This window comes from Saccharomyces kudriavzevii, assembly GCF_947243775.1.
Source record: "Saccharomyces kudriavzevii IFO 1802 strain IFO1802 genome assembly, chromosome: 4".
In the NCBI taxonomy this organism is placed as follows: domain Eukaryota; kingdom Fungi; phylum Ascomycota; class Saccharomycetes; order Saccharomycetales; family Saccharomycetaceae; genus Saccharomyces; species Saccharomyces kudriavzevii.
In genome coordinates this window covers 1204882-1232634 of record NC_079275.1, presented here as the reverse complement: position 1 = coordinate 1232634, position 27753 = coordinate 1204882, and the positions used below count along the sequence as shown (strand labels likewise).

Here is a 27753-nt window from a genome sequence, read left to right as displayed (position 1 = left end):
TTAATAAAGCCAATTGAAGTTCCAACATTATCCCTCTGATAGCCACGTTCATTCTTCTTCTGCATCGCTAAATGTCACTGGTGCCGCAGCGCGAAATCTTATGTACTCTCACTCGGATGAAAAATTTAAAGAAGGAAAGTGAATATATATTGAATGTTAAATATTCTAAGCTAAAGAAAGAAGATACTACTTCTCCCCCCCTTTCTCAAATGTTACGTGTAAATTACTTTTTAGTGAACCAAAAAGCAAGTGATATCATAAGTTTTTGAAATTTGTAGTTTGGAGGGCTGAATTATAAAAAAAACTAATTTTGAAAAAGAAAACGAACTAATTGGGGCTAATCTAGCGCTGCTTTTGCTTGTTAGGAAGTTTTTCTGATGACGAAATGTCCCCCTTCTCCAATGTCAAAACGAGTATCCTTCCATTCACCATCATAACTTCCCTTTTCAATAGCATCCTTGATGACTTTTGATTTCGTCAAAAAATATTTCTCCTTGTCATCTTCCACCTTGACGACACAATTGTGCCAAGGTGTTGGAATGTGTAAGAAATCTTCAAATTTTGGTTCGTCAAGGTCTTCCAATGAACTGACAATAGAACATTGTTCACTTGAGATCACTTTGATACCAAATTTGGGTCCGCTGTTGGTGTGCGCATGAATGGAAATTCTTAAATGGTGTGGAAATATCAACTCTACCAGATTCGAATAAGCGTCATTTCTCTTGATCATGTTGAATGCAATCATTGAAATGACTTTCTTGAATTTCTTTTTCGAAAAACTTTGGAAATGTTCCAATAAAGACAAATCCTCCATCATAAAACGTGAAAAGCCCCTATACAGATGCAACCTTGGATGTCCATCTATGGCGATCTGCTTTCTCAAACGACCAGCGTCTGTGTCGCAGCCTTTCATCAAAATTTGTCTTGATAAATCGGATTTGGGGCAGATTTGAGTTCCCGTGTAGTGCGCAACTTCAGTGTCAGAAACCCAATTTGGATTGAAAATTTCACTAGCTGCACCACTAAAGAACAATTCATTCAACCCACAAAATCCAATAGCATCCACCCCAGGAATAGCAACTCTCCCATATAATTCATGTAATTTGGTGGTATATTCACTGACGACGTCATCGTCAACCCCAATACAATCAGAAAAAACGTGACCATCGCTAACGATCCAAATCTTCATACCTGGCGGGTATACCTCAACTAGATCTTGTGTAGCCTTGATTAATCTTTTCAAAGCAAGCTCCTCGCCTTTATCAGGGACAGAACCATACACTTTTTGCTCGTTGGATGACTTGCAGGGAAAAGCTGGCAAGATACATTCAATTCTCAAATATCGGTCAGTAAAGTATCTTGCACGTTCAATAAAGTAATCACGGCCACCAAAGTCCCACTGGTCATTCACAATCGTGTTTTTCAAATTTTTCTCAAAGAAATCAGCAAATAGTTCGTGGTATTTAACTTCCTTGTCTACGATTAGATGCTCACTCAAAGATAACCGAGATTGATCTAAAATATGGTATATAAACCAGTTATTGAAAGTGTTTTCATTCTCAATCGTAGTAACACAACCGCGAATTTGACATTCGTCATCACGTGTATATTCAGAAATCTTGACTGCCATTCCCAAATTATTAGTAAACTTGTCAGCTAGTGGGGCTGGCAAGATTCTTTCCGTAACTCTACCACTTATTTCAGAGCCGTAACAATCCAATCCAGCTATGGTGTCGACAAAAGTGGGCCATTGCTCTCCAAATTTACAATTCTGTTTTTCTTCCAAAGACTTGAAAGTATCATTTTTGTCACTTCTGCAATACAAAGCCAAAAATTTACTATACGTTGATGAATCAGCCCCATTGTGAGGAATATCAACATCTTTTAACGTGTCACTCGAAGAAGAATGTGAAGAAGCAGATGTCGGTTCTGATTTCTCAGAGCTTGGAAGCAAATTGCCTGTAATTGTCATTTTTTTATAAATATTTCTTCGGTGCTTTACCCTTTTGGAAATACAATGCGAGTAACATATAACGTCATAAAATAAAAACAAATAATATAACAAATTTATGCAAATTTTTAACCCAATATTTATACATTATTCTTGTTATAGAAATGAATTTCGAGAAGAAATTTTTTCTGGCAATTGCATGGACGACCATACCTTTTCGTAAATCACGGCAAAACCGGCTACTACAAGTAAAAAATAAAGAAGAGAATTTATGAGGGGGTTACATGGTATGTATTTTAGCACGCTAAACCAGGGATTGAATGCAATGCAGTCAAAACGACTACCTACCTTTACACCCCCCTTATTGGTAAGGGATCCCTGACTGGCTTAGCTCAATTAACCACTCTTGTAGTACTGTATAGAAGGAGCAACGTCGCTAGAGCGATAAAAACTCTGGGCTTTATCCCTTAACAATTTTTGCATGTTACACTCCGCCAACGATGCATAATTTTTATTGTATAGTCGCCTTAAACCTATTCTGTTAAGATTTTTTTTATTCTCTTGGCAAAGAACCCTTTTATTTATGGCCAGACGCGCGTCGCGAAAAAAAGGTAAGCAAATCGATAAGTTTCCCCTTCGAAAGCCCTATTACCAAATGTGCCGGAAAACATGTCTCTTCAAATGAAGAATTAATTACGTATTTACCCCTTTTGGTTCTTTAATGTAATTCCATTGCCATTTTTTTCTTAACAATTGCAGCCAAGCTGTGAAAGCGACCATCAATTCTTACTCTTCCCCTAAAATTTGCAAGCTCACGAAACACAAAGAAATAATGGAGCATCTGCTTCTAAAATGTATATTAAGTGGCCCAAAAATAAAGATATTTCCCTTCAAATTTTTTGTCCTATGAAGTGTTTTGATCTCCTTCTAGAGCAATATGATTGAGTTCAAACAAAAGATTTAAGAAAACTATAATCAATAATGGGGATTTTTAAGATTTTAGGATTGATTCTATTTCTTATAATTTCTTACATAGCCTTCGTGGTCGTCGTTCCTCCTTTAAATCTTCCTAAAAATATACCTACCATTCCGTTTTATGTAATATTTTTACCAGTTATATTTCCCATTGACCAAACAGAGTTATATGATCTTTATATAAGGGAGTCAATGGAAAAGTATGGCGCTGTAAAAATTTTTTTTGGTTCACGATGGAATATTCTCGTTTCTCGTTCTGAATACTTATCACAAATTTTTAAGGATGAAGATACTTTTGCAAAGAGTGGTAACCAGAAGAAAATTCCATACAGTGCTATCGCTGCTTACACTGGCGACAACGTTATTAGCGCACATGGAAAAGTTTGGCGGGATTATAGAAATGCTATAACAAAGGGGCTACAGCATTTTGATGATGCGCCAATATCCAAGAATGCGAAACTCTTTTGCAATAAAATAAAAGAAAGGGTACAAAATGGGCAGGTTTCGGTTCATATGGGGCCCTTGTCTCAGAGGTTGGCATTGGACAATATTTCTCAGGTGGCTCTTGGATTTGATTTTGCTACATTGAAACATGAAAAAAATGCTTTGCACGAGCTCTTAATTCATATTAAGAAGCAGATATTTCATCCGTTCTTCCTAACTTTCCCATTTCTTGATTTGCTTCCTATCCCTTCAAGAAGAAAAACCTTCAGGGATATTGCGAGGTTCAGAGGACTCCTCGTTAAAAGAGTTCAAGACCAGTTGATTAATAATTACAAATTTGAACAAACGACATTTGCTGCCAGTGATTTGATTCGTGCTCATAATAAAGGAACAATTGATTACAAACAATTATCCGATAACATCGTTATTATTCTTGTTGCTGGCCATGAAAATCCTCAGTTGCTTTTTAATACTTCATTGTACCTCTTGGCTAAGTACTCAAGTAAATGGCAGGAGAGACTCAGGCAGGAAGTAAAAAATGTTACCGACCCGAAAGCCCTAGCGGATTTACCTTTACTCAATGCGTTTCTTTTCGAGACAGTTCGGATGTATCCTCCTCTAAACACAATTATTAATAGGTGCACTACTAAAGTATGCAAGCTCGGAATGGACATTGTAATACCTAAGAATGTGTATGTTGGGTACAACAATTTTGGAACATCACATGATGCCAAAAACTGGGGTCCTACAGCGAACGATTTCGAACCGGATAGATGGGGCTCAGATATTGAAACAATAAGAAAAAACTGGAGACTTGCCAAGAATAGATGCGTCGTGACGGCGTTTCATGGAGGCCGAAGAGCGTGTTTGGGAGAGAAGTTAGCCTTGACTGAAATGAGGATCACCTTAGCTGAAATGCTGAACCAGTTGAAATGGTCCCTTGACCCAGAATGGGAAGAAAAATTCACTCCTGCAGGACCGCTTTGTCCTCTCAATTTGATGTTAAGGTTCAAAGAAAATGTAGCAAAATAAATAAATTTATTTATATGTAGATGAATCATAACGACTTTTCAGGAAACTTTTGGTTGTGCTCGATGAAAGAGAAAAGATAAACTTATTTTACACCAGGAAGTAGAGAAAAGAAAATAAGCGCTCACAAAAGAACACTTCCTATTCAATCGTTGACAATTTATTTGCCCTGTTTAAAGCTGTAAAAACTTGGTCCCAAAAATATTGGACATTCAAATCTAGACCGACGATTGAGCCAACATTGCCGTGGCTTGGATACTCTTTTTCAATGATAATTTCCCCCAGGTTTTCATTAAAAACATCATCAATGCAGGATATATCCATCCTGCTGTAATCAAACCCAATTACAGATGGCAAGTCCCACCCATAAAACTCCAGAAGTGGTATCAAAGCCACCGGATCATGCACAGGCGGGCCTGAATCAAAGCCTTGTACATCCTTATAAGTATGAGCAAAAAATTGAAAGAGCTCGAAAAACAATTTTCGGAAGTTGGAGTTATTGTCTTCATTGTAAATTGCTTCGTTGACTTTATAAGTAGCTATAGCCTTGTGGGTTAAATTCAGAGGTGCAACTATGCATTTGTCTTTTACTTCGGGATCACAGAATATGGCATTCGCTGCGTGAGGATCAATCCAGACGTTGAATTCAGCGGAAAGGTTTGGATTACAGTTTCCTAGGCCATAAAGTCCACCCCCCATAATACTGATGTATTTAATAGATTTTTTCAAGTGTGGTTTATACTTTAGAAGCGTAGCTAATGTAGTGAGAGCCCCGGTGGAAACAAAGGATATCTCACCGTCACTGGCCAGTATTGCTTCTTCAATGGCTTCAATATATGTCTTATCCGTTCTTGCTTCGAATGTTGGCTTAGGTAATAGTGAAGTGCCATCTAAACCTGATATGCCATGGATGTCAGGTGCGTAGTGAGGCTCTATTTTCCAAGGTCTCTGAGCACCTTTATAAACCGGGATTGCCTGAGCTTTGCCCATTGCAGTAAGAAGAGAGCGAGCATTATAGTCAGTATTTTCGGGTGGTGCATTACCGAAACATGTGCTGACCCCTAGAAGATTGAAAGCTGGATGAAAACAGCCCAGTAAAAGAGCTATAGCATCGTCATGGCCAGGATCACAGTCAAGCCATATGGGTATTTTACTAATAGTCATTCTCCTTTGAAAATGTTGTTGGCTGCCGCTCACAACTTCTTTTTAAACTTCCAAAAACTGGAGAAACTGGTTGATTCTTCTACGTTTCTAGAAATGGACAAAAATCTGCACAAACTGTCGAGAAGATGTATGTGTCAAGTATACCACTACGTGGCACCGAACAAAAGCAAAATAGCCTCGGCCGAGAGGCTGTTGCAGCGCATAAAAGGCAATAAACTTCAAGGTAATTAATTAATAATATATATTTATACATATTAGCACATTTATATGAGTCATCTATTGTACATGTTCTGCTATATGTTTGGAGTTTCTGAGAGATATTTTTATCATTGCTTCTCCTCTTGCTCAGGAATGAAGATGTCGTTACCTTGTTCAACAGCCATTCTTGTGTGGAAAACAATATCAGTAGATTCCCATGGGTATGCATACCACTTGTCTGGAACAGTCTTGGCTGCGAAATAACGGTTCTCATCATTCAACATTTCGGCAGGTAAGTCAGCCTTCTTTGGCTTTTGCTTGTCGTGTAGAACAAAAATCCCGAAAGTCGTTTTCATTTCTGGGGACTTCTCAGTATCTATACCTTTAGCTTTTGCCTGTTCGGCAGCATCCTTTTCCAATTCGCTCAAGGCGTAATGAAGGGTAGTACGGGTGTCATCGACCTCGTCAACGATAAGAACGTTCTTGCCAACTAAGTCCAACTTACACTGTTCGTAATCGATCCATTGTGTCCTGCAAACATTAACACCCAATTCTTCGACTTCAGAGCCTATACTGTTCAAATCTTCGTATAAAGATAGAATAATTGCAAAGATTCTAATGGTTGGTACACCAGGTTCCTTAAGGAAAGTACGTAAAATTCTAGCGGGGATGAAACCACCACCACCAATGGCGATGATCAAGTCCGGTTTGAAATTCTTAATTCTCTCAGCGGATACTTGACATAGCTGATGTACGTTATTGTACGAAATGTATTGTTTATCATTTGCGGACATTATTGAAACGTGTGATTATGATGAAAAACGTGCAGTAATATAAATATAAGACAGGTAACAAGGGGCTACATCGTGTCACTCCAGCTAGATTAAAAAATAAAAATGGATTGGCAATCCGAAGGGCGAGGGAAGAACAAAAACTAGCGGAAATTGAGCTTATCATTTACGTTTAAATATAAAAATCTATCGCAGCTCATCGCTACCCGATTTAAGACAAGTGGAGAGGAAAATTTTTTTTCCTTTCCGTAATTTACGCGAAAAAAATGAAAATAAAAGAAGTCAAATAAGCGAGGTAATACTAATTGGAATATAATCTAATTAATCTTTCAGAAAAGAAGTGACTCGGAAAGATCATAGGGTGACTACTTTAGTTAGCTAAGCCATGACAATGAGGTGAAAGATACCTTGATATTTGGTATGGTCCTGCTGGTAGCCGATACAAGAGACAATTCAAGGGGTCAGTCAGATCAATGCGGGGATATAGCGGAGAGTTTTTGCTTTGTTTTCTTACATTAGGTGATGATTCTATATAAATATGTATGTGCTTAGAAATTATTTTTGTATTTTTCATGCTTGAATGCAATGTTGTGCATGATATCCTCTATTCCATTTCAACATCACTGTAACCGGCTTCCTCCTCGTCATGACCGCCTTGCTCTTCTTCTACGCGCCCATCTTGCTTAGATGACATATACTTTCCCTCCTCTTCATGACCACTATCGCTTTCTTCTTCACTTTCATAAGATTCTTCGCCATCTTCTATAAGACCAGCATCGTCGATTTCTTCATTATATTCGACATCGTCCTCATCTTCTTCGACAACTGTTTCTGATGAGTATACGTCATTTGCTTCGTAATTTAAGGTCTTGAACTTATTTACGGTGCAATCTAATCTAGCGTCCATTGCTAGCAGTCTTGGTAATAGATCAGAACGCCTTTTCAAAGTGGAATGCAGTGAGGACAGGGTGGACATCAAGTTTGGAATGGAAACCAAATAGCCGCCATGTATGATCAAGCACCACTTGACCCAAACGTTCAGTGGGCCTTGACGATGAGTTTGTCTTGCAATCCTCTCGGCCAACCTTTCCAAGAGGATGACAGCCAAGGCTGGTTTCAGACGGAAAATAGTGTCTCTGATGACTCTTTCATCACGGTTATTGAGCACTGTTTCCAATAGCGAATGATCGTTCGATTGTAATGCTTGTGACAAAATGACTGTTACCGTTCCTGTTGTGGCGGCAGTTTTTAGGTTGGAATTCTTCAAATTGTTCTTTTTCCCGTTGAGCCTTGCAATGGTGCCCGATTCTAGTTTGTCGCCGAAGGTTTCTGTTAATAGTTCGTCTGCCTGTGCAGTTTTGCCTTGTTCCTGTTCCAAAGAAGTTAATTCTCTTTCCCAACTCTTTATGGCATCATTAACATGCTTGAAGTTATCTCCAGAAGTTACTCTAGCATTACCTTCCACATAATTTGTCGCTGAAGCAAGATCTTTACCATGTAAATCACGGTCCGCGGATTTATTCTTGAAATTCGAACTTAGGGAAATTTCAACGGTATATTCATTGGACAATTCTTTCCATTGCAAGTTCTTGAAATAAGGCATTGTGGCATTCTGTAGCCACGACACGTTCAACAGGTCTTTATTAATGAAGGCATTGTAAATTGGGACTTTTTTGCCATCTTTACTGACGATTTGAATTTTCTTTGTAGATTTTTTGGACTTGTTGCCTCTTTTTTTTGTTACATTCGAAATCAATGGGTCAACGAAAATTTCTAGATTACCATCTTCAGTGGTGACCACAATGGAATCCGCCCGACCTGAATGAGACAATTCTTTGATATCCGATTCAGCCACGAGGACACACTTGGTCGAACCGGAATGAATGTCATATACGTTCAAGAATCTATCGTTCTGTGCACCTGATATGAAATAATCATTAGTTATGATTTGCAACTCGGAAACGGGGGATACATGACCTGGAAATGTCATCACAACCTTTTTAGATTCAATATCGACCAAGAAAATGGAGTGAGATGCCACCAAAAGTTGTGCTGCCGAATTGCGTGCAGGAACAATGGATAATTTACTCAATTGAACACATTCGTTAATTTTAAAATGCTGTAAGAGTTTGAATTGCAGAAGATCGTACTGGTAAAAAGTGTCGTTGGAGTCAATACACCACAGCTGTTCGCTCATCAAATCCAAATCCTTGATCTCGTACGCATTCCCCGTAGTGAATTTGTAAGTGACCTCGTTGGCCAATACGGAATACAGCCAAATTTCACCGTTATTCATACCCAATATGATAGTTACCGCGTCCGAAGAAGCTAAAGTTACCCATTTCAAGCACGTTATTTTCAATTTTGAGTCGTCCAAATACAGAAAATTCTCATTCCATACACTGTCAATCCCGGACGAAGTAGCCCTTTGGGTCGGCTGTACACCAACACGCTGCTTGTCCAAAGCTACGGTGACATAGCACAAATATTGACCAGATGGGTCGTAAGCGGAATGAATAATAGGAGAGTCCATAGAAAATCAACAGTCACAATGCCAAAGCCTCTTTTACCACCTTCTAAGCCAAAAAATAAATTATTTACCTCCAACTTGTGTTTGCATACAAATATCTAAATCCTGTTAAATTTTTCACCTCATCGCTTCACCTGCGAAAAGATATTGGAAAAAGAAAAGAAAGAAAAGACTGAATAAAATTTTTCTTGTTAATAAGCTCCTTCCGTAGTAAGTGACATAAATTAAAGTAGGGGGAACAATACAGTTGGGCCAACGAAAACTACTACAAAAAAATGTCGTCAAACAGACAGCATGGTCAATTCGTGCCGTTGTTAGTCTACTTGAACAGGGATCAGGATTAGTCAATCCAGACTCTGTTATCCTTGATGCGTTCCAATAAGCACAATCAACAACTCTATTACTTCAGAACGTCCAGCCGGGATGGTCTCTCTATCCTATATAAACAGCGGCGCTTTTGACCGCGATTTTCGCCTTCTGCCCGCCCTGTCATCTTTAGTCGTGTAGAGTTACCAGTATAGGGCAGGCGAGAAAGAATAATAGCGACATTGTCTGATACAATTGCATACTGATTAACCGATGGCTGGAGACTCTGATAATGTGTCGCTTCCCAAGGGTATGTATCTTTTCTTGCTTTTGCAAAGCTAGACTTTGAGGTAAGTGCAACACAGTTTTTACTAACATGAAGATTAACCATTACCCTTAGCAACCGTACAAAAGATGATATCTGAAATACTGGACCAAGACTTGATGTTTACCAAGGACGCGAGAGAAATAATAATCAACTCCGGTATAGAGTTCATAATGATCTTGTCCTCAATGGCTTCTGAAATGGCGGATAGCGAGGCCAAGAAAACCATAGCGCCGGAGCACGTGATCAAGGCTCTTGAAGAATTGGAGTATAACGAGTTCATACCATTTCTAGAGGAGATATTATTGAACTTTAAAGGTTCTCAAAAGGTAAAAGAGACTAGAGACTCTAAATTCAAGAAGTCAGGTCTTTCTGAAGAGGAACTGCTACGACAACAAGAGGAGTTATTTAGACAGTCGAGGTCAAGATTGCACCACAATAGCGTATCAGATCCCGTGAAATCAGAGGATTCTTCATGAAATGGAAACGTTTAAACAAAGGCAATTGCTATATATGAGAGTAAACCACATGAGAAAATGTTAAACGCACGCATGTATGTATCAAAAAAACAAAAAAAATCCAAAAAAAAAAAGTAAAAAGGAAACAACTTTTTATATTTGTATATTAGAGTATAAACTAATATCCTTCCTTAAAAATACCATATTGTATTATATTTTTTCCCCATCTTAGTGTTGGGAAACAAACTCTAAAATTACTTGCAACGAGTCTTTTTTAGATTCATCCAGATAATTTATAATTTTTTCATACTTACCTGCATCTTCATTTTGTAGATTATTGAAGAAGGCATGTACTTCCTGGAAGATATTGATTTGGTCTAACACAGTCTCCTTCATATCGTCATCACATTCGATAAAGTATTCTTCTTCCTCTTCCGGCGTCAAATCTCCCTCCAAGGACTTACCTTCCGTGACAGCATCGCGGTTTCTAATGGCTTTCGGTAATGATAGTGTCAGTTCAACCAATTTGTTAGTCAAATTATTCAACAGTGCGTTAACGGTATCAGGAATTTCAGATAACTTCAAAAGAGTCAGAATGACCAATATTTGTAGTTTAATAACGAACACACTGTAAAACTTCTCATTGAACCAATTGGTAAAGAAATTTATTGTAAAGCCTTCGGTTTCCATAATTTGTAAAGTCTCAATCGGTTTGGCGAACAAATTAGCCAGTCCTAGCTTAACAATGCATTTAGAATCCAATCCCAGTTCATCATTAGTGGAAACTTTGATGGACTTACTGAATAATGGGATGTCTCTCATGGATAATGCGAAATACATTAGGATCTGCATAACATGTTCAATATCGTAATCAACCTCACTTTCCAGTTTAGCGGACAGGATCTCCAGCAAAGGTTGCACATAAGTTTGATCTTGCGGGAAGCCGGTCATAACAATAGTTTCGAAAAAAATACTATATGCCTCAAAATAGTCCATGGCGTAAGTTTGAAAAGAATCCAATATATCATGTAGCAATTCCCATATTGGAGGAGCGATCTGGTTATAAAGTAGATGCGACGAAATAGTTAAAGCGTCTAGTAAATCGACCGCTTCAGTAATAAAGGAAATCTGTGCATGAAGTACGACAAACTTAACCACGGGAGCTAAGGATTCGATCAATGCAACCTTATTCATCGACATGACCATAGTAGTCATTGTTTGCAACAATCCACTGGCTTGAATCTCTTGCTCTTGATCACTTGCGCTGTACGTCTCAGATGGATTTTCTACCAGTGCTTGAGCGATACGTAAAAACTGTTCGACTAAATTCGACGCTAAATCTTTAGCAAATGGCGATAGTTCATCTGAGAATCTTTCCACTAATGCCTCCATAACTTCGGAAAGAATGTCGATTTCAAAGATTTTAGACAGCTTCAATAACTTTTCCATCATGACTGGAACATGTGCAGAAACTGCAGGATGGATTTGAGGATTAGATACAATCAAGCATTTGATGGCGTCGGCAGCTTCAATTTGCACCGGTAAAACACTACTGTTTAAGAAGTTGGTGTACGTTGATTCAAATAATTGAGACAAGACGTTCATATCTTTGAATTCCTCCGAGTACAGAGCTATGGTTTCCAAACTTCGTGCAACCAGAAACATGTACTTATCCTGAGATAGCAATGGCACGATAAAGTGTCCAAAAATGTTTTCCAAAACAGTTGGTTCATCTATAAATGAAAACAAATTAGATAATGTTCTCAAAGCACCTTCTTCTTTAAAGGCCATGTTCATATCGTTAATATTGGCATCAAATTTGGTGAAAATATCGTTAATGAACGGTAGGATACTGTTCAATTTTTCAGGACGTTTGGACCCAATCAAGAATATGAAATCTGCTGAGGCTGCGTCTGGTGTAGAGCCTTCTCTATTAATGTCGAAATAACGTCTAGTATACTCTTCTTGATCATCTTCTAATAATTCGATGGATTGTTCATTAGCACACAAACATGGGAAGATGACATTTTCAAAAATAATCTGTAAATGTGGCTCAATCAAAGGATATAGCTGATCAATTGTAACACACTTTTCCAAAAATGAAATCAAGAAATATAATGAGGAATCTGAAAGCCATAAAGAATTATTACCCCAGGCTTCAATATCTTTGAAAAATTCTCGAAGAATTACGGGAACAATCATATTAAAGATATAGTCAACAAATTCCTCGGTGATAGCCTTTGTGACCTTGTTGTACCTCTGCAAAAATCTGTTTAAGTTACCGAACCCCCATTTGTTGACTTTGACTCTTTTGTCTAGGGACCTATCTGCAATATCTACTTCCATTACTTCAGCAGGTAATGGCTTGGAACATAAATACAAATGTAATTGCACCCATGACATAATTCTTTCAGGTTGGCTGAAGTATTGAGGTAAGTTGTTCAAACACGCGTATTTGAACGATTTCAAAATCAGATATAACATTTCATTAGACCTGTAATCTGTCTGGCTACCAAAGTTAGAGGCTATACTCTCCACAATGGGGAAGAGCTCTTCTATAACAGAGTCTACATAATCTCTTGAACCAATCATGTCCCATCTGTGAGCTTTACAAAGTTGGAACAATAGCAACAGTCCGGGGTAAATATATGTTACGTCTCCACTGGATAACAGATTTTTGATGATGGGTGCTAAATCCCAGTCTTCCTGGCCGACAAGTATCCCATTTATAGTTTCAGCCAAAACAGGTCTTATGTGATTATTTTCACAGTTTTTGACTAAAGTCTCGATCAACTTTTCCTTGATGGAAAACTTTTCATCCGGCCTTATGCCATCTTCTCTCTTAGTATCCCATGATCTGTGAATCTTATTCTTCAAATAAATAGCAGACGAAAGGCGAACGTTCAACGCAAAATTTTCATCAGACACAATATTGAGCAAAAAGGAAGTAAAACCAGGTTGCTTTTGGAACTCAAATAGCTGTTGTTCTGCCTGCTTAATAACTTTAGCATCAGCAACCATAGTCTGCTCAATACAACTCAAAATTGCCTGTTCTTGCACCATTTTGTTGTTTTTTCTAGTCTATCACTTTAGATGTAAACAGGCGAAAATTCGAATATCTGTGGGCCAACTTTCAAATCGTAAGCCTTGCAGGGAAATAAACTAGAATGTCAATTACCTGACTCTACTAGATAAAGTTTTATGACACACTCATCTTACCATCTCTTATGGAAGAAAAAATCACTGTTAGGGAAAAAAAAAAGTGAAAAACTTGGCTAACGGCGTCTGGTCGCGCGCGAAATAACCAAAAGAACGTGATAGTGAGTTCGTATTTGTTTCATTTGATGATGTCTAAATAGAAAATATACATATTACCTATGTAAACTTACAATTAAGTGTATACGCTTATTATTTATAGAAGTCGAACTTATCGATGGTGCTATCAGTCTTGACTTGGGTAGCGTAAGCTTCCTCCAGATCGCTTTGTAGAATGACGTATCTGTTTTTCCTCACTGCTCTTAAACCGGCTTCTTGCATGATGGCTGCAATAACAGCACCTGATAGAGAGTCATTACGAATGATGAGCGAATCTAGGTCTGCCTCTGGGGCAAGAGACATCTTACTGGCGATAGTACCGAAGATCAAACGGCGTTCACGTCTATCGCGAAGCGAAGGAAATTCGATCTTTCTATCCAACCTACCTGGTCTCAGCAAAGCCGGATCTAATGTGTCTGCTCTGTTCGTGGCCATGATAACTTTAACGTTGGTGGATTGGTCAAACCCGTCCATTTGAGTCAATAGTTCAATCAAAATACGCTGTACTTCACGATCAGAACCGGTTTGAGCATCAAACCGTTTTGTGGCAATGGAGTCTACCTCATCTATGAATATAATCGATGGGGCGTTTTCCCTGGCAAGTCTAAAGACATCACGAACCATTCTTGGACCCTCACCAAGATATTTATGGACGAATTCAGAGCCGTTGACCCTAATGAATGCAGCTTTTGTACTATTGGCGACGGCTTTAACAAGCATCGTCTTACCGGTCCCTGGTGGGCCATATAAAAGAACACCCCTTGGAGGATCAATACCGATCTGTTCGTATAAATCTGCCTGAACTAATGGAAGTTCTACGGCTTCTCTAATTTCTTGCTTTTGCATATCTAATCCACCAACATCTGCGTAAGTGACATCTGGCTTTTCGTTTTCACCCATGACGGATATACTGGAGTCTGAATCAGGAGGGAGAATGTCAACCAGAGCATTTGAATGACGGTGTAACGCCACAGACATGGATGGCTTCAACAGTTCACGGTCCAAAGTCGATAGTATTCTCACAACATAGCTCATCCCAGTGGTACTGGAAACAATACCTGTATTTTGATCAATAGGTTCTAAGAATTGCCCGATAACCAATGGGACAGACTGAATTCTCTTGACTTCTTCCTGAGCTCTTTTCAGTTCACGTTTCAAATAACGCTGTTCATCCTTGATGTAGTCTTCTTGCAAAGTCAGCAATTCGTACTCTTTTTCTAATTTCTTCAACTTGAAATATATATCAGAATTCACACTAGATATGACACTGTTATTATTAGCTGTGCCATTAAGTTGAGCCAGCAACGATCCATATGATTTGACTGTTGGTTTTTCTTCTACTGTCTTTTCAGCGGGTGTCACAATACCTAGTTCCTCCATTCTCCTTGCAGTCTTTCTATTATATAAATATTTGTGATTTGCTCAATTTCCTTTTTTCTGTCTTATGAGTAAGGTAAATAGGTAAAAGTGCTTGCCGTACTACTGGAGATCTGCGTCTTATTGCTCTACGTATTCATTGGCTTACCTCTTTATTGTAGATTTGTCATTTTGCCACCTTCCTCTGAGGAAAATGTAGAAATGGCACATCGCGCGGTACGAGAAGCTTGAATGATACATCTGCAAGGTGACCGTGAAGCCCTGAGACTAAGACGTTGTTATTTATCGTTTATTTATGACTGTATTATGTACAAGGTTGGAAGAGGGACAAAAAGATGCATGTGTTTATTTGAGAATGTTCTTGGACAATTTCAATGTCATATTGCCCCAAATATCAAGATCGTCATACTCACCAGAGAAATTGAGTATAAGTAGAATTCTAACGTGTTGACGACCAGGGGAGCATCGAGTTTTCTGAATTCTATGCCCTTTAGCGTAGCGAAGAGCGACTTTATCCGGTCCCAAATACCCCTGAAGGATTTTATTTTCGTTGCAGTCTCAGTAGTTACAATCGCTGGCATTGCAGTCACACACTCTGGTCTCTGCTCAACGGGTTCTTCAAGAATTAAGTTTTCCTTATTATCTTGGTCCGCGTATAACCTTTCAGATAACACTTTATCTATCTTTATATTCTGCTCCTTAGAATAGTCATCGAGAGCACTTTTTACTCTGTCTTCAAAGGATCCTACTAATCTTTTTCGTTTCCAGGGTTCTAACAGCAGTTGTAAGACAACAAATAAGAATATATTCATACCCATTAGAATGAATGTACCCCAAGTGGATGTTCTTCTAATCTTATCCGACCAAATTTGTTCTTCATGATACCTGGTCAAAATGGCCCTGTACAAGTCATCGTTCAGCTGTTCTTCTCTGTTTTCAATTTCCTTAACTTTGCTCTTTAATTCTTGCTCTTGTTTGGCATTTAGGGCGTCATTTTTGTATAGCTGTGTGAATCTTTCTAAATCACTCGAAGACCATGCATTTTGCCTTTGCAATAACTCATTGACTTCTCTTTGAGATTGAGCACGTTCATCAATGGCATTGGCATATTGCGTTTTGTACAATTTATGCTCTTTTTTTGTAGCTTCTAATTTCTTTTCCATTAGACTAATGCTAGATTTGAGTTTTTGAATGCTAGAGTATCCGGTCACGTCATTCAGAGCACGCGTCGCAGTGAATAAAGTCTCCTGCAAAGAGTCAAAATAAAATTCCATTTTTCTCGACCATTTCTTTCTATGCTGTTCCCTTTCGGAGGGCAATCCTTCAATTTTTCCACTAGTCAATTCATCTTTATTATAATTCAAACGGGAATCGTTGATTTCATTCTCTTGCTCAGATAGTTTCTTGTTTGCCTCTTGAATAGATTTCTTCGCCTTATTAACCTGATAGGATAATTGTCCTCGATGGAAGTTGAATCTGGAGTACAACTCGGTGAATTTTTTTCTCAGGTGTTGCCATTGAGGCTCTATATTTTTCTTCCAAACAGTGTCATCTGTTGTCCGTACTTCACTTTTATTACCGTTTTTTTTATCAGTGGTCCCATCGACGTGCTGAAGATAATGCGAACCATGATGGAATGGCCTGACAAACGACGACGGCCTCAACATAATCCTGCTAATGTTGAAAACCAAGGGTAAACCACTAGCTGCCCCATGGTATCTCAACATAATACAGTTTTTGATTTTCACCTTATTTGTTGCAATTTTAACCACAGGAGAAGAGTTCAATTATGTGAAGATCCTTTGCGCATGACGCATCATCTACTGTCTATTTATCTATCTATCTATTCATCTATTCCTTTGCATGTTTTTTTCTAATCATATAGTTTACATTTCTCATGCCAGTATAGAACCCACGCATCACGAGATGGAAATATACAAAAGCTTACATGATAATTGGCTTAGAACTGAGTCTTCCACCTTTAAAATTGGTCAAAGCTCTATGTCTCATATCAATCATTTGCAATACTCTCCAGGCCTCTTCTATATGCTTTGGTTTGAGCGGGTTGACAACATTTTCAGGACCGTCGAACAGTCTCTTCTTTCTATGTAATGTAGATGATGTGAATTCAAAGTTCGAGTTATCCTGGTTAGATTGTTGGGACTTGTCCTTTTGAGCTCGCAAAACCTGTTCTCTTTGTTTAATCTTCAGTGCCGTCTCCGTTAAAGAGCAAACAATCTCAAAAGTTAAAAACCCCAGAATATCAATAACGTCATCATGCGGTTTCCCCTCAGTCAACTGCGATATCCCGGACCAATCTTTGAATCTCTTGTTCTTTCTAAATGTAAAACTTGCCTGTCGACAATCAGACCAGTGCACATACTCCTCTTTAGTCATGTTTCGAGTTCTGTCATCGGCCATTTTCAGTCTTTTCAAAGTTACTATATTAGCCTCTCGTTCGTCTTCGTCCATATCGTCATTATCATCGTTGTTCTCCAAAGGATGCTCATTAAACATAAACTGTAGTTCCCATGGCAGTTTTATCTGAGATTTCTTGACTTTCATCATATTCCCCCCATCTTTTTCGTCTTTTTCCCCACCAGCTGCTTTTTTCAAATCATCCTCACCGCCTGCTCCAGGGTTCCCACTAGCGGCTGCCACGCCAGCACTAGCGTCTTGGTCCTTGGCATTCTTACGCAAATCCTTCCACGACAAATATGTCCTCAAACGGTTGACTTTGGCCTTATCATGTCTGATCAAAAAAATAACGTCTTCGGGCAAAATACTTCTACTTCCCCTGAGATGTGCGGTTTTGTTTGACTGCAGGAGAATTTCTATCACTTGGCCTCTTACTACATCTTCTATCAGCGATGTAGTCTCCACAGGCGGATCGTTAATCTCACCAGAGACAAACATCATTTGCTGGATCTCCACACGATACTTATGCTTGTTCATCACTGTTATCTCAAAACCTTTTGAAGCTTGCTGCGGTAACTAGTTCGCTCTCTTCCCACGCTTCTATGTGTATTTAGCTTACTGCTTCCGCCCCTCTATAAGTTAGCATGTCTCTGATTTTCGTCTTTCTGTCCGCTGCGCTGAAAAGCAAGAAGGTAGGCGACTACGAATAGGATATACTTGCGATGGAAAAGAAGAGAGACTTGCAGGGCATAATATCAATCATACGGGAACGTGGGAGCATTTTTGAAATTTTATTGAGAATTCGAGTTGCAAGCAGGTGGGGGTGTAGTTGGACCGCGTGTTGCACTACAAGAAACTCGGCAGCACTCTTTTCGCCCCAGAAAAGTAAGGTTGGTCCTTCTCATTTGAGAAGCATCAACATGAATGTCCCGGGGTACACCATACGGGAACTATCTCTTATTATGACTTCTTGATCAGTGTACTACTCTTGATTTCAAATCACAATGAATGTTGCTTAACGGCACTGGCCTTCACAGGGGCTGGGGCGGCTGAAAAAAGAAACGCCGCCGGTCTATATATACCAGCTAATGTGCCTGAGATTAGGCCAAACAGGACCACCCAGACAGACTTCACTTGGAGCAAGGTAAGTAATCAAGCAGCATGTCCTTCGAGAACAAAGCACCCACTCCACTGGAAAACAGGGTCCGTGTCCTGAATAAGACCGCGGGTGTTGGAAGAGCTGCAAAAACTTTGGCTATTGCCTTCAGTGACTCTCCCGCTTTCCATTACATCGCAAAGAAATTCGAGAACATTCCCTTCACAGAGAACGTATCTACGGAGACAATTACAGCCAACATCATATCGCCCTATCTGAACATGCCCTATGGTGAAGTCTCCGAAGTTAACGATTTCGACGCTGTTGCAGTGTGGAGTCTACCACCCCACGGCCCCAAAGCAAGAAGCAACGATTCTAAGTTTAACAAGGACTTCATCGACGACTTGAATGAGCGCAAAAAGCAAGTCATCCCAGAAAATATCAACTACTATTATCTTTTCTGTATTGGTAAGAATCTGAATGAAAAAAACATCAGAGGTTCCGTAAGAGCCATTTTTGAGGAATACAAGAGAAGAGCCGACAAAGAAAATTGTGCCATTGTCCTGGAGGCAATTGCCGAACACGCTAGATCCGTTTATGAATACTTCGGGTTTAGAAATTACAAGACTTTCAAATACGGTGAGGGCGAAGTCGATTCCAGAGGTAATTATGATCCAAACGGTGAGGGCTTTACCAGCTATTTGATGATCTATCATAAGGATGGCAATAAAGTTTTAAGAGAAAAATGCTAGTGCTGTTGCTTCCTTTTCTTTATTTCTTAAACAACCTCACCTTCGATAGAGGGCATATGCCAAAGAGTTACACATCAACCTGTCTAGAAAAAAGTTGCCCGCCCTTCCTTTCGTTCACTTCAAATAAATAAGATATCGTATACATTCAAAATCATAGAACATCTTTTGACGTAAAGCGCGTTTCTTTATACAGTAGTAGCTACCCTTTATGCGCCTATATCAATTACCAGCGTAAATGGATATATGCTCAAAAATCGTTGTCTTATTTGCACGTGGTGAAGGATGATGCCCTCATTGAGGTGTGTGCATCGTGTTGAGTATTATATGTGTAATACGTGGAAGCTTGCTCGTCTTCCCTAAGAACGTATATTGAAATGGTTACAATATACGAAAGATTTTCGAACTGAATGACTTAGGAAGTGTAGATAAACTTAAATAAATAGATCATCCCCGAAAGCATCCACTTCTCTGTATAACAGGCAGGGTTTGAGAATGTCGACGTGGCGAGTATCTCTTCCGAGCAAGTTACACCATTTGTTAACAAAATTTTATTCAAACCATCCTTTGTAGAGGTTGATACGTACAAGATAGAGACTACCTGAACACTAACGCGTCTTCATTACTGAGAAGTTGCAAAAAAGTAGTTACTAAACTGTTACACATTGCGCTGAAAATGCTCACCACGAAGGGTGAGAATAGGAGACACTGCGATCGCCCCATGCTTGAGCAGACCAATGAATGCAGTTACAATAATAACTTTAGCGTGCTTAGGTCATCTTAGGCTAGGTCTTTTGTCTGGTACCTGTATTAACCTTGGGACTGTCGCGATCTATACGCTCTTTGAAGCTAGAGGTTATCATGTCAATTCAGGTTACCTGTACATGGTCTATGCGTCGAGGTGCTAGGAATAATCGTCGAAGCTGTAGCTTTCTTCAAATATCGAAATTCCGACTCCCCAGAGTAGTATCTCATATCTGAGACTGGTGCTTATGAACGACTTTACTGCATTTATTAGTGTAATCCCAGCGATGATTTTTTTAGTGAAGGTGAATGCAGTTAACGAAAGCATGAATAGAAGTTGTTGAAACAGTAATTAACCATCGTCCATCGATTGCTAGCACAACAGAATAAGATTGTTGTTGTTGTTGTAGTTGCTGGAATGCTATCATATACGGCTTTGATAGATGGGACCAATACAAGATTAAACTCTTTTCGCAACAGGTAAAAGCCGGAGAACAAGAATTGGTAATATGATAGGATCAGTGAATGACAACGCATGAATCAGAGAAAAAGATTTACACTATTATGTTCAATTGTTGATTCCCTTTTTGTGTATTCCTAAATCCCTGAGGAGAGCTCCTATCGTATTCTATAAACCCAATAAATTCAATATTATATATTACTTCTACCAAAAAAACGAATCTTAAGAATTATATCAAGATTCGTATAATCCATATAAAAATACCTCAAGAATTAGCTGGATCCGAGATCTGACGCTTTCACCCTTTAAGTATAAACTGAATATTATATATTGAGTATAGAATAGGTAACATCCCATAGTGACAAGTAGTTTGGTGAGAAGTTGGTTCCCCCGGTATTATATATTATATTATATTACAGTAGTCTCTAGCCCCATTATATGAAACATCCTCAGCGAAAGTGGTTCAGTGGTTAGAATTCATGCTTCCCAAGCATGGGGCCCGGGTTCGATTCCCGGCTTCCGCATATTTTTTCCTTCTTCACCTTAGAAGGTACATTTTTTTAATCCCGGTTCTTAAAATGAAGTGTGTTTACATTAAGAAGTGATGCAATATCTTTAAATCGCATTACGCTCAACTATAGAGAATATCTACTTCGTATATTAAGTAAAAAGAAAATGGCAAGGAAGTCAAATTTGGTGGCGATCATCGGTGAAGATAGTTTCCAAAAATTGCGGTCTTCAAGATGTCTCTTAGTCGGCGCTGGAGGTATTGGCTCTGAACTATTAAAGGATTTAATCTTAATGGAATTCGGTGAGATTCATGTCGTCGATTTGGATACTATTGACCTGTCTAACCTAAATAGACAGTTTCTTTTCCGACAGAAAGATATCAAGCAACCGAAATCTACCACAGCTGTAAAGGCAGTTCAACATTTTAATAACTCTAAACTGGTGCCCTATCAAGGAAATGTCATGGACACTTTTACTTTCCCTTTGCATTGGTTTGAGCAATTCGACATTATTTTCAATGCCCTTGATAACTTGGCTGCAAGACGTTACGTCAATAAAATATCTCAATTTTTATCACTGCCCTTACTAGAATCTGGGACAGCTGGGTTTGATGGCTACATGCAGCCAATTATTCCTGGGAAAACTGAGTGCTTTGAATGCACAACAAAAGAAACACCGAAGGCATTTCCAGTATGTACTATCAGATCGACCCCTTCCCAGCCAATACATTGTATTGTTTGGGCCAAGAATTTTCTGTTCAACCAGCTATTCGCCTCAGAGGTTTATACTGATGAAGACAATAACAAGGATTGGGGTACAGACGATGACGAAGAAATTAAGCGTATCAAACAAGAAACTAATGAATTGCATGAATTGCAAAAAATCATAATTTCCAAGAACGTATCGCGTATCCCGGAGATCCTTCATAAATTATTTATTCAAGATATAAACAAATTGTTAGCTATTGAGAACCTATGGAAAACAAGAACGAAGCCAGTACCATTGTCACTCTCTCAGATAAAAGGGTCTATGAATACAAGTAAATTTGACTCTAACTCTATTGGAACAATACAGGAGCAAATTAGCCATTTCATCAAAATCACTGAACAATTGATGGATCGCTATGCCCGAGAAGAAAACCATATTGAGTTTGATAAAGACGATGTTGATACTTTGGAATTTGTTGTTACAGCGGCAAACATAAGATCTCATATTTTCAACATTCCAATGAAGTCTGTGTTCGACATTAAGCAAATCGCAGGTAACATCATTCCGGCCATCGCAACAACAAATGCTATCATTGCCGGTTTGTCATCTTTAATCTCATTACGAGTTTTAAATCTTCTGAAATACGCCCCAGTCAACAATTACACTGACTTAAATATGGCTTTCACAGCAAAGGCAAGCAATTTATCCCAAAATCGCTATCTATCAAATCCAAAACTAGCATCATCAAACTGTAATTGCCCTGTATGCTCCAAAGTTTGTAGAGGGGTCATCAAATTATCTTTCGATTCCCTGAAGAAACTGAAATTATCTCATCTGATAGGTTTGATACGTGACAAATATGAGTATCCGGAGGATATCTCGTTACTGGACGCAAGTAATCAAAGATTATTGGCAGATTATGATTTCGAGGACTTAAATGATCGCACTCTATCCGAAGTTAATCTGGAAAATGGCTCTATTATATTATTTTCCGATGAGAACGATGATACGATGGTTCGTAAATCCATCGAATTATATTTGGATGTTAATGATAGATTCCCTTGCGATACATGCAAATTACCGGATGTTAGGGTTCCATTAGTGGCCTCTACTGATGATTTATCAAAAAACGAAGAGGATGAAGAGAAAGAGGAAGATAAAGCCGTTGGTACCACTGATAATAACAAAGAGAAGGATGGAATTGTAATACTTGGTGACGATGAAAGTGACATTGTGATTGATACTGAACCCTCAAATGATTCAAAGAAGAGGCCGGCCGGCATTCAGGAGCTTGGCGAACCCAGCAATAAAAGGAAAAAGTTAGCAAATGATCCGGTCAATTTCGATCTTGTTGAGCTAGACTAATAAACGTGCAATATCATATATGTATTATACAGACTTATAGTTCAATAGATACAACAAGAAATTTTGCGAAGTTGAGCATTTATGGTTTTCGATACTGAATCGTTTGAAGAATTCATTAACAAATAATAGTTCAATATATATTATATCAACTTCAAAGTTGTGTGTAACATTTTAAATTTGTTATCCTTATATTGCAATGACCACAAAACAATCGTCCGCAACCTTTCTTCTTCGGGATTGACGTTATGTAAGTTATTTTTTCTTGATTATGAGTCATGAAAAGGGAATGATGTTTGCTCGTTAATTATACAAAAGGCCAATGAAGCGAAAAAAATTTCGCCAAGAGGTAATTTAGAAGAATAGGAAAAAGCACAGTGAAATTGAAAAGGAACGAAAAACAGCGTTATCAAGCTCTGTTAGCTGAGCCTGATCGACTCGTCAATCTTTGAAACCATGAATCCCTCTTGCGTGACCTTGAATTTCTCTCTTCGCCACCATCTTCAGTTAGTGGCGATGCATTATTGCGCTCAATGTTGCTGGGAGTATTATGTAGTAATTCCAAATTATCTGCCGAATTATTATTGCCATTATTGCCACCAGTCAAGATCATTGAAATCGGCTTGATATTAAATGATGAGGTGGTACTATTCCCACTCAACGATCTGTTCATTTGAGGGATCGGTAAATGATGTTGTTTGGGTAAGGAACCCGATTGCATACTCGACGGAGATTGACTATACGGGTCGATATTTTCTTCTTCATAATCATCGCCTTCAGCCTCAGTAGCGGTTAAATCGCCATTGTCACCAGTGTCGCTTAGAATACCCGGTTTATGTAACCATGGAAATAGACTTGTTCGCCTTTTATTACTAGCAATAACATCTGGAGGAACTGGAGTAGAACCAAAGGATTTGGAATGTGGTCTTCTTTGTTTAGGAGGCTTCAACAGTTTAGAAGTCTGTAAACCTAATGAATCATCTGCTATTGAAGTGGATATTGGTGATAGTGTCTGGTGATCGGCTTTATTGTTATCGTCAATCGTTGATTTATATCTATTAGAAGAAGCTGTAGGTGGAACGTCCGATGAGGTGATCTTTGGTATTGGTATAGGATCTGTCTTTTGTTTGTTTTCATCGTTGTTCTTGTTTTCGCTTGATAATCTCTCTTGCTGTTCCTTCTTGGCCAACTTCAAAAGATGCGGTAATAACTTGTAGGAATATTCTATCAAAAATTCCACCACCAGTCGGGATAGTTCGTATTCTTTAGGGTCCATATCATGTTGAGGATGTGATAGTATGGAAGGTTGGAAAATAGCAGCTAAATTTCTTCCAGACATAAGGTTGAATTGTGATTGTCTGGCGAAAAGGCTTAGTAAGTCTAGCAAATATATTGTTAACTGTTTTGTGTCGTTAGATAAGGTGACAAAGAGCTCTTCGTATTCTTTAATGGTTGCCCTTATATCGCGAGTTAGTCTCCTCTTGTGACGTATTTTTCTTCTTCTTTTCTCTTCATCATCTTTGGCATCCTCTCTTTCAATATCACCATCATTAGCACCATCGTCATTACAATTCTGTCTGCTAGGTTTCATCGATAGGTGATTCGCCTTATTAGAATTTGGATGAGAAACTTCGTGGGTTAGCATATGCCTTAGAATTCTTGGTTTAGTTCGTAGCGGATCTCTGAATTGTTCGTATAGAGATAAAGGAATTAACGGTTCAGCTAAATTGTTTAGGTATCTTCTCAGGAGCGATGCAACGTCGTGCACTGTATATGTCTCCCAGTCGTTAAATTTGGTACCATAATCAGGGGGCGACGAAAAGATGTATTGAAGTGCTTTTACTCTTTTACCGTTGCCTGCAATACGAAATATACCTGAGGTCTCTAATCCATTCGCTTTTAAGTATGCGCCGCACTTGGCCACCACGATGGGTATCCGACCAAAACTTACCAATTCACTTTGAACAATGACCTCTGCACTGGCAACGCTTAGCGATTCTGCCAGAGTAACACCAAAAACTCTACCAGTAAAGCCATTTCTATTAGATAAAAACATATCTCTATAATTTTTGAACTCCGCGTGGGGCGACGTCCCAGAAGTAGTGTTATTGGTGTTATTGTTCTGTTTTGTAGATTTGGAGAAGGATTTCCTATCCTTCGTTGGGGTGTTATATGAGTATGGCCTTGAGGATAGTGGGGGCCTCTGTAAAGTGGTTGGTTGAGCATTCCTCGAAAGCGAAGTGGGCGATCTGGGGACCGTGATATTTTCGGACGACATACTCTTAGGGTTGTTTATGAACTGTTTCCAAAAACTTGGAACGTGGCCTTTGGAAGGAGAGACACTTTCGATTTTGGAGCCTTGTTTCAACGCATTATTTGGCATGATGAGGGAGTTCTTAGTATGTTTAATGAGTCCTCAATAGTGGAGGAATACGAAAAAGCACCAAACCAAAAAGCCAAATCGAAGATCTCAAATCGAATGGAGGTTACTTTTTCTGCCGTTCTGATATAAAGAAATAACGGTTACGAAACGAGAACTGCCCTCTGTACACTGGCAAGAACCTTGCTAAATAAATTTTCAGCTGTAACTTTTGTGATACGTAAAAGGTTACGCTACGCGGTCAAAAAACCTTATGGAATGAAGTCAATAGTGAGCAGAGGCAGTAGAACGAGTAAATAATATGGTTTATTATGATGGATTTATTATCTTAGCAAACCGTGGGAAAACCGTGTCGAGTTGTTTTTCACTATTGAGTTCGTGCGATCAAACTCAAGAGTGTCGGGAGTAAAAAGAATTATTCTTCTAAATTTAGTACCAACAGTAATGAATGTGTACACTATGCTTGTAACGTTGGGCAATGTAGGTGAGATTTCTTCTGCGCCAGTCCAGTACAGTACTCTTGCTTTTTTCTTGCTAGCTGCTGTTTCCCAACTGGGCTGTGTCATCGACAAGAGAGATGGCGTTTTATAAATGAGAAAGGAGACTGAAACGACGCTTTAGGACGTCCAGATGAGGCAAGCGACAAAGCTGATTTCCCTATCTGGCGGCCGCCGAGCCGTATTGGGAAGGCGGCCGCCCATTTGGGAACGCGCCTTTTCCCTTTTAGGTATATTTGACAGGGTAAGCGCCCGCCGTATGTCTAGAATAGATAAGTATAGACAGCACTTCGTTGACGCAAAGGATGAATTGCCTAATGTAGTATTTAGATATAGTGAAGAACATTATAAAAAGACAGAAACGAATAAACGTAGTATTCTTACAATTGAAAGGTAGGTGAACGCCGAGATACACTCTAGTTCTTGTTGAGCTGGACGTAGTTTCCGGGGAAAACACCTTGCTGGCCATTGTACCTTCCAGTCCACCATTCATTTGCATCTGGAGTACGCTGAACGATTTCTATAACTGCGCCGGCAGGGAAGGATAAGTCACCTGCAGCTTGGGCTTGATAATCGTACAACGCAGAAACGGTTTCTACGCCGGGTACTCCAGCTGCGGCCGCAGCTGGAGTACCGACGACAGGCGATGTTAGAGGATTTGAATAGGCTGGTGGAGGACCCTGTTGCTGTAGTTGTTGCTCTTGGGGCACCAATCCAGTGACTGGTGGCGATTGTACAGCACCGTATTGCGGGTAGGTGCCTGGGACAGCCGCAGCTGCAGCGACACCGTATTGTGCGGTGGGTTGAGCTACATATCCTGGTGCTGCGGCACCATAACCATATCCCGTAGAGGTGGGAGAAACTGCACCATATCCGGTGCCGCTTGATTCCCCACTCACTGGTGAGTCTTCGGCAGCCCCTGCACCGTATTTTCTTTTGGTCATCTCTAGTTTAGCCTTAGAGTAACCGATCTTGAAATGGGTAATGGTCAAAGAATCTGTTTGTTCCTCCACGTTACCTCTCTTGGCGATGAACGATTCCACAATGTCACTGTTTAGGTCAAAATATGGAATTTTCATGTCTTGAAGCTTGTTGTACAACGTGTAAAATATGTTCAATTGCATGAAGTAGAAAGAAACAAACAATGGCTTCACAAATTCTGCCTCCAAGCTAAACAAGACTGGCAATTGAGTCTTTAGCAGTTCGTTATAGTAATCATATTCTTGTTGAGCAACTTCCACTTGAGCCTGTGCCTTATACAACCTCTCTTCATCTTTCGCAGTTGGCTCCTTCTTCTTTTCGTGTTTGTTATAAGTGTTTAGGTGTCTGTCCAGATCTAATTTCTTATGGTTTCTCTTGGTGGCCATTTTACGAATATAAGTAATAATTTTCAACAATTCCTGACACGGCGTAACAATCTTTTCTTCCACCAAAGCCAAATCTGGCTTCAATGTTTCCTGCAACTCTGCAACAATTCCTCTATACTGTTCACTTGCTTCAATACCTTCTGGGTTGTCCTCCGGTATCGTAGCATTAGGATCACTCATTTTACCACTAATTGGTTTGAAAATCTCCTCCATGGATCTGGCAAACCCGATTTGATGTGTTAGCATTCCGTTCACCGCAGTCGAATATCTTTTTGATTCCTCGCTCAATTTCTTAGTCTCTTGCTCCAATTCTTGGAAACGACGTTCTGCATCCTCATAAACAGGATCCTCAGTCTGCTCGCCCATCTTGAATTTTTGGCGGAAGGACTGGGGGGCCCTGGTGACAGCTTTAGTAAACCCTTTGAAACTCATATCGACGTACTAGCTCCCTGCTTGATTCTTGGTGCTCAACTTTTTTTTTGGTGGAATTCGATATGGAGTACTTCTTCAAAAATAGTTCGTTCGTTTGCTACTGCAAAGCCTTCTCCTTTTTTTGCCCGTTACCAGTATTGTCGCAACATCCGAACATCGGACCCGAC

General features: G+C 39.3%; 14 protein-coding genes and 1 non-coding gene across 15 annotated transcripts; 5 read left to right on the top strand and 10 right to left on the bottom strand.

Annotated features, from left to right (window-relative positions):
• Positions 1 to 361: 361 nt before the first annotated feature.
• Positions 362 to 1972, bottom strand: DIT1 (Dit1p; the record flags this gene model as incomplete). Its single annotated transcript, XM_056227186.1, has 1 exon — positions 362 to 1972. One exon carries the CDS (start codon positions 1970 to 1972, stop codon positions 362 to 364), a length of 1611 nt encoding a protein of 536 aa, XP_056087032.1.
• A 960-nt stretch (positions 1973 to 2932) lies between these two features.
• Positions 2933 to 4402, top strand: DIT2 (putative cytochrome P450; the record flags this gene model as incomplete). The annotated part of the gene is made up of 1 exon (XM_056227185.1): positions 2933 to 4402. The coding sequence occupies one exon, from the start codon at positions 2933 to 2935 to the stop codon at positions 4400 to 4402; it is 1470 nt and encodes a 489-aa protein (XP_056087031.1).
• A 138-nt stretch (positions 4403 to 4540) lies between these two features.
• URH1 (trifunctional uridine nucleosidase/nicotinamide riboside hydrolase/nicotinic acid riboside hydrolase) lies at positions 4541 to 5563 on the bottom strand (the record flags this gene model as incomplete). Its single annotated transcript, XM_056227184.1, has 1 exon — positions 4541 to 5563. The coding sequence occupies one exon, from the start codon at positions 5561 to 5563 to the stop codon at positions 4541 to 4543; it is 1023 nt and encodes a 340-aa protein (XP_056087030.1).
• A 326-nt stretch (positions 5564 to 5889) lies between these two features.
• HPT1 (hypoxanthine phosphoribosyltransferase) lies at positions 5890 to 6555 on the bottom strand (the record flags this gene model as incomplete). Its single annotated transcript, XM_056227183.1, has 1 exon — positions 5890 to 6555. One exon carries the CDS (start codon positions 6553 to 6555, stop codon positions 5890 to 5892), a length of 666 nt encoding a protein of 221 aa, XP_056087029.1.
• A 601-nt stretch (positions 6556 to 7156) lies between these two features.
• Positions 7157 to 9085, bottom strand: UTP5 (Utp5p; the record flags this gene model as incomplete). The annotated part of the gene is made up of 1 exon (XM_056227181.1): positions 7157 to 9085. One exon carries the CDS (start codon positions 9083 to 9085, stop codon positions 7157 to 7159), a length of 1929 nt encoding a protein of 642 aa, XP_056087028.1.
• A 576-nt stretch (positions 9086 to 9661) lies between these two features.
• On the top strand, positions 9662 to 10192 carry NCB2 (negative cofactor 2 transcription regulator complex subunit NCB2; the record flags this gene model as incomplete). Its single annotated transcript, XM_056227180.1, has 2 exons — positions 9662 to 9698; positions 9789 to 10192. The coding sequence occupies 2 exons, from the start codon at positions 9662 to 9664 to the stop codon at positions 10190 to 10192; spliced, it is 441 nt and encodes a 146-aa protein (XP_056087027.1).
• Positions 10193 to 10399: 207 nt separating this feature from the next.
• On the bottom strand, positions 10400 to 13234 carry SXM1 (Sxm1p; the record flags this gene model as incomplete). Its single annotated transcript, XM_056227179.1, has 1 exon — positions 10400 to 13234. The coding sequence occupies one exon, from the start codon at positions 13232 to 13234 to the stop codon at positions 10400 to 10402; it is 2835 nt and encodes a 944-aa protein (XP_056087026.1).
• Positions 13235 to 13579: 345 nt separating this feature from the next.
• RPT3 (proteasome regulatory particle base subunit RPT3) lies at positions 13580 to 14866 on the bottom strand (the record flags this gene model as incomplete). The annotated part of the gene is made up of 1 exon (XM_056227178.1): positions 13580 to 14866. The coding sequence occupies one exon, from the start codon at positions 14864 to 14866 to the stop codon at positions 13580 to 13582; it is 1287 nt and encodes a 428-aa protein (XP_056087025.1).
• A 374-nt stretch (positions 14867 to 15240) lies between these two features.
• Positions 15241 to 16590, bottom strand: SHE9 (She9p; the record flags this gene model as incomplete). The annotated part of the gene is made up of 1 exon (XM_056227177.1): positions 15241 to 16590. The coding sequence occupies one exon, from the start codon at positions 16588 to 16590 to the stop codon at positions 15241 to 15243; it is 1350 nt and encodes a 449-aa protein (XP_056087024.1).
• Positions 16591 to 16807: 217 nt separating this feature from the next.
• On the bottom strand, positions 16808 to 17818 carry SPT3 (transcriptional regulator SPT3; the record flags this gene model as incomplete). Its single annotated transcript, XM_056227176.1, has 1 exon — positions 16808 to 17818. One exon carries the CDS (start codon positions 17816 to 17818, stop codon positions 16808 to 16810), a length of 1011 nt encoding a protein of 336 aa, XP_056087023.1.
• A 624-nt stretch (positions 17819 to 18442) lies between these two features.
• On the top strand, positions 18443 to 19129 carry IAT4 (Iat4p; the record flags this gene model as incomplete). The annotated part of the gene is made up of 1 exon (XM_056227175.1): positions 18443 to 19129. One exon carries the CDS (start codon positions 18443 to 18445, stop codon positions 19127 to 19129), a length of 687 nt encoding a protein of 228 aa, XP_056087022.1.
• Positions 19130 to 20782: 1653 nt separating this feature from the next.
• Positions 20783 to 20854, top strand: Skdi_4.trna23G. Its single transcript has one exon. It is a non-coding gene; the product is annotated as a tRNA-Gly (tRNA).
• A 151-nt stretch (positions 20855 to 21005) lies between these two features.
• Positions 21006 to 22913, top strand: UBA2 (E1 ubiquitin-activating protein UBA2; the record flags this gene model as incomplete). Its single annotated transcript, XM_056227174.1, has 1 exon — positions 21006 to 22913. One exon carries the CDS (start codon positions 21006 to 21008, stop codon positions 22911 to 22913), a length of 1908 nt encoding a protein of 635 aa, XP_056087021.1.
• Positions 22914 to 23319: 406 nt separating this feature from the next.
• Positions 23320 to 25293, bottom strand: SAC7 (GTPase-activating protein SAC7; the record flags this gene model as incomplete). The annotated part of the gene is made up of 1 exon (XM_056227173.1): positions 23320 to 25293. One exon carries the CDS (start codon positions 25291 to 25293, stop codon positions 23320 to 23322), a length of 1974 nt encoding a protein of 657 aa, XP_056087020.1.
• Positions 25294 to 26203: 910 nt separating this feature from the next.
• RVS167 (amphiphysin) lies at positions 26204 to 27586 on the bottom strand (the record flags this gene model as incomplete). The annotated part of the gene is made up of 1 exon (XM_056227172.1): positions 26204 to 27586. The coding sequence occupies one exon, from the start codon at positions 27584 to 27586 to the stop codon at positions 26204 to 26206; it is 1383 nt and encodes a 460-aa protein (XP_056087019.1).
• Between the last annotated feature and the right edge of the window lie 167 nt (positions 27587 to 27753).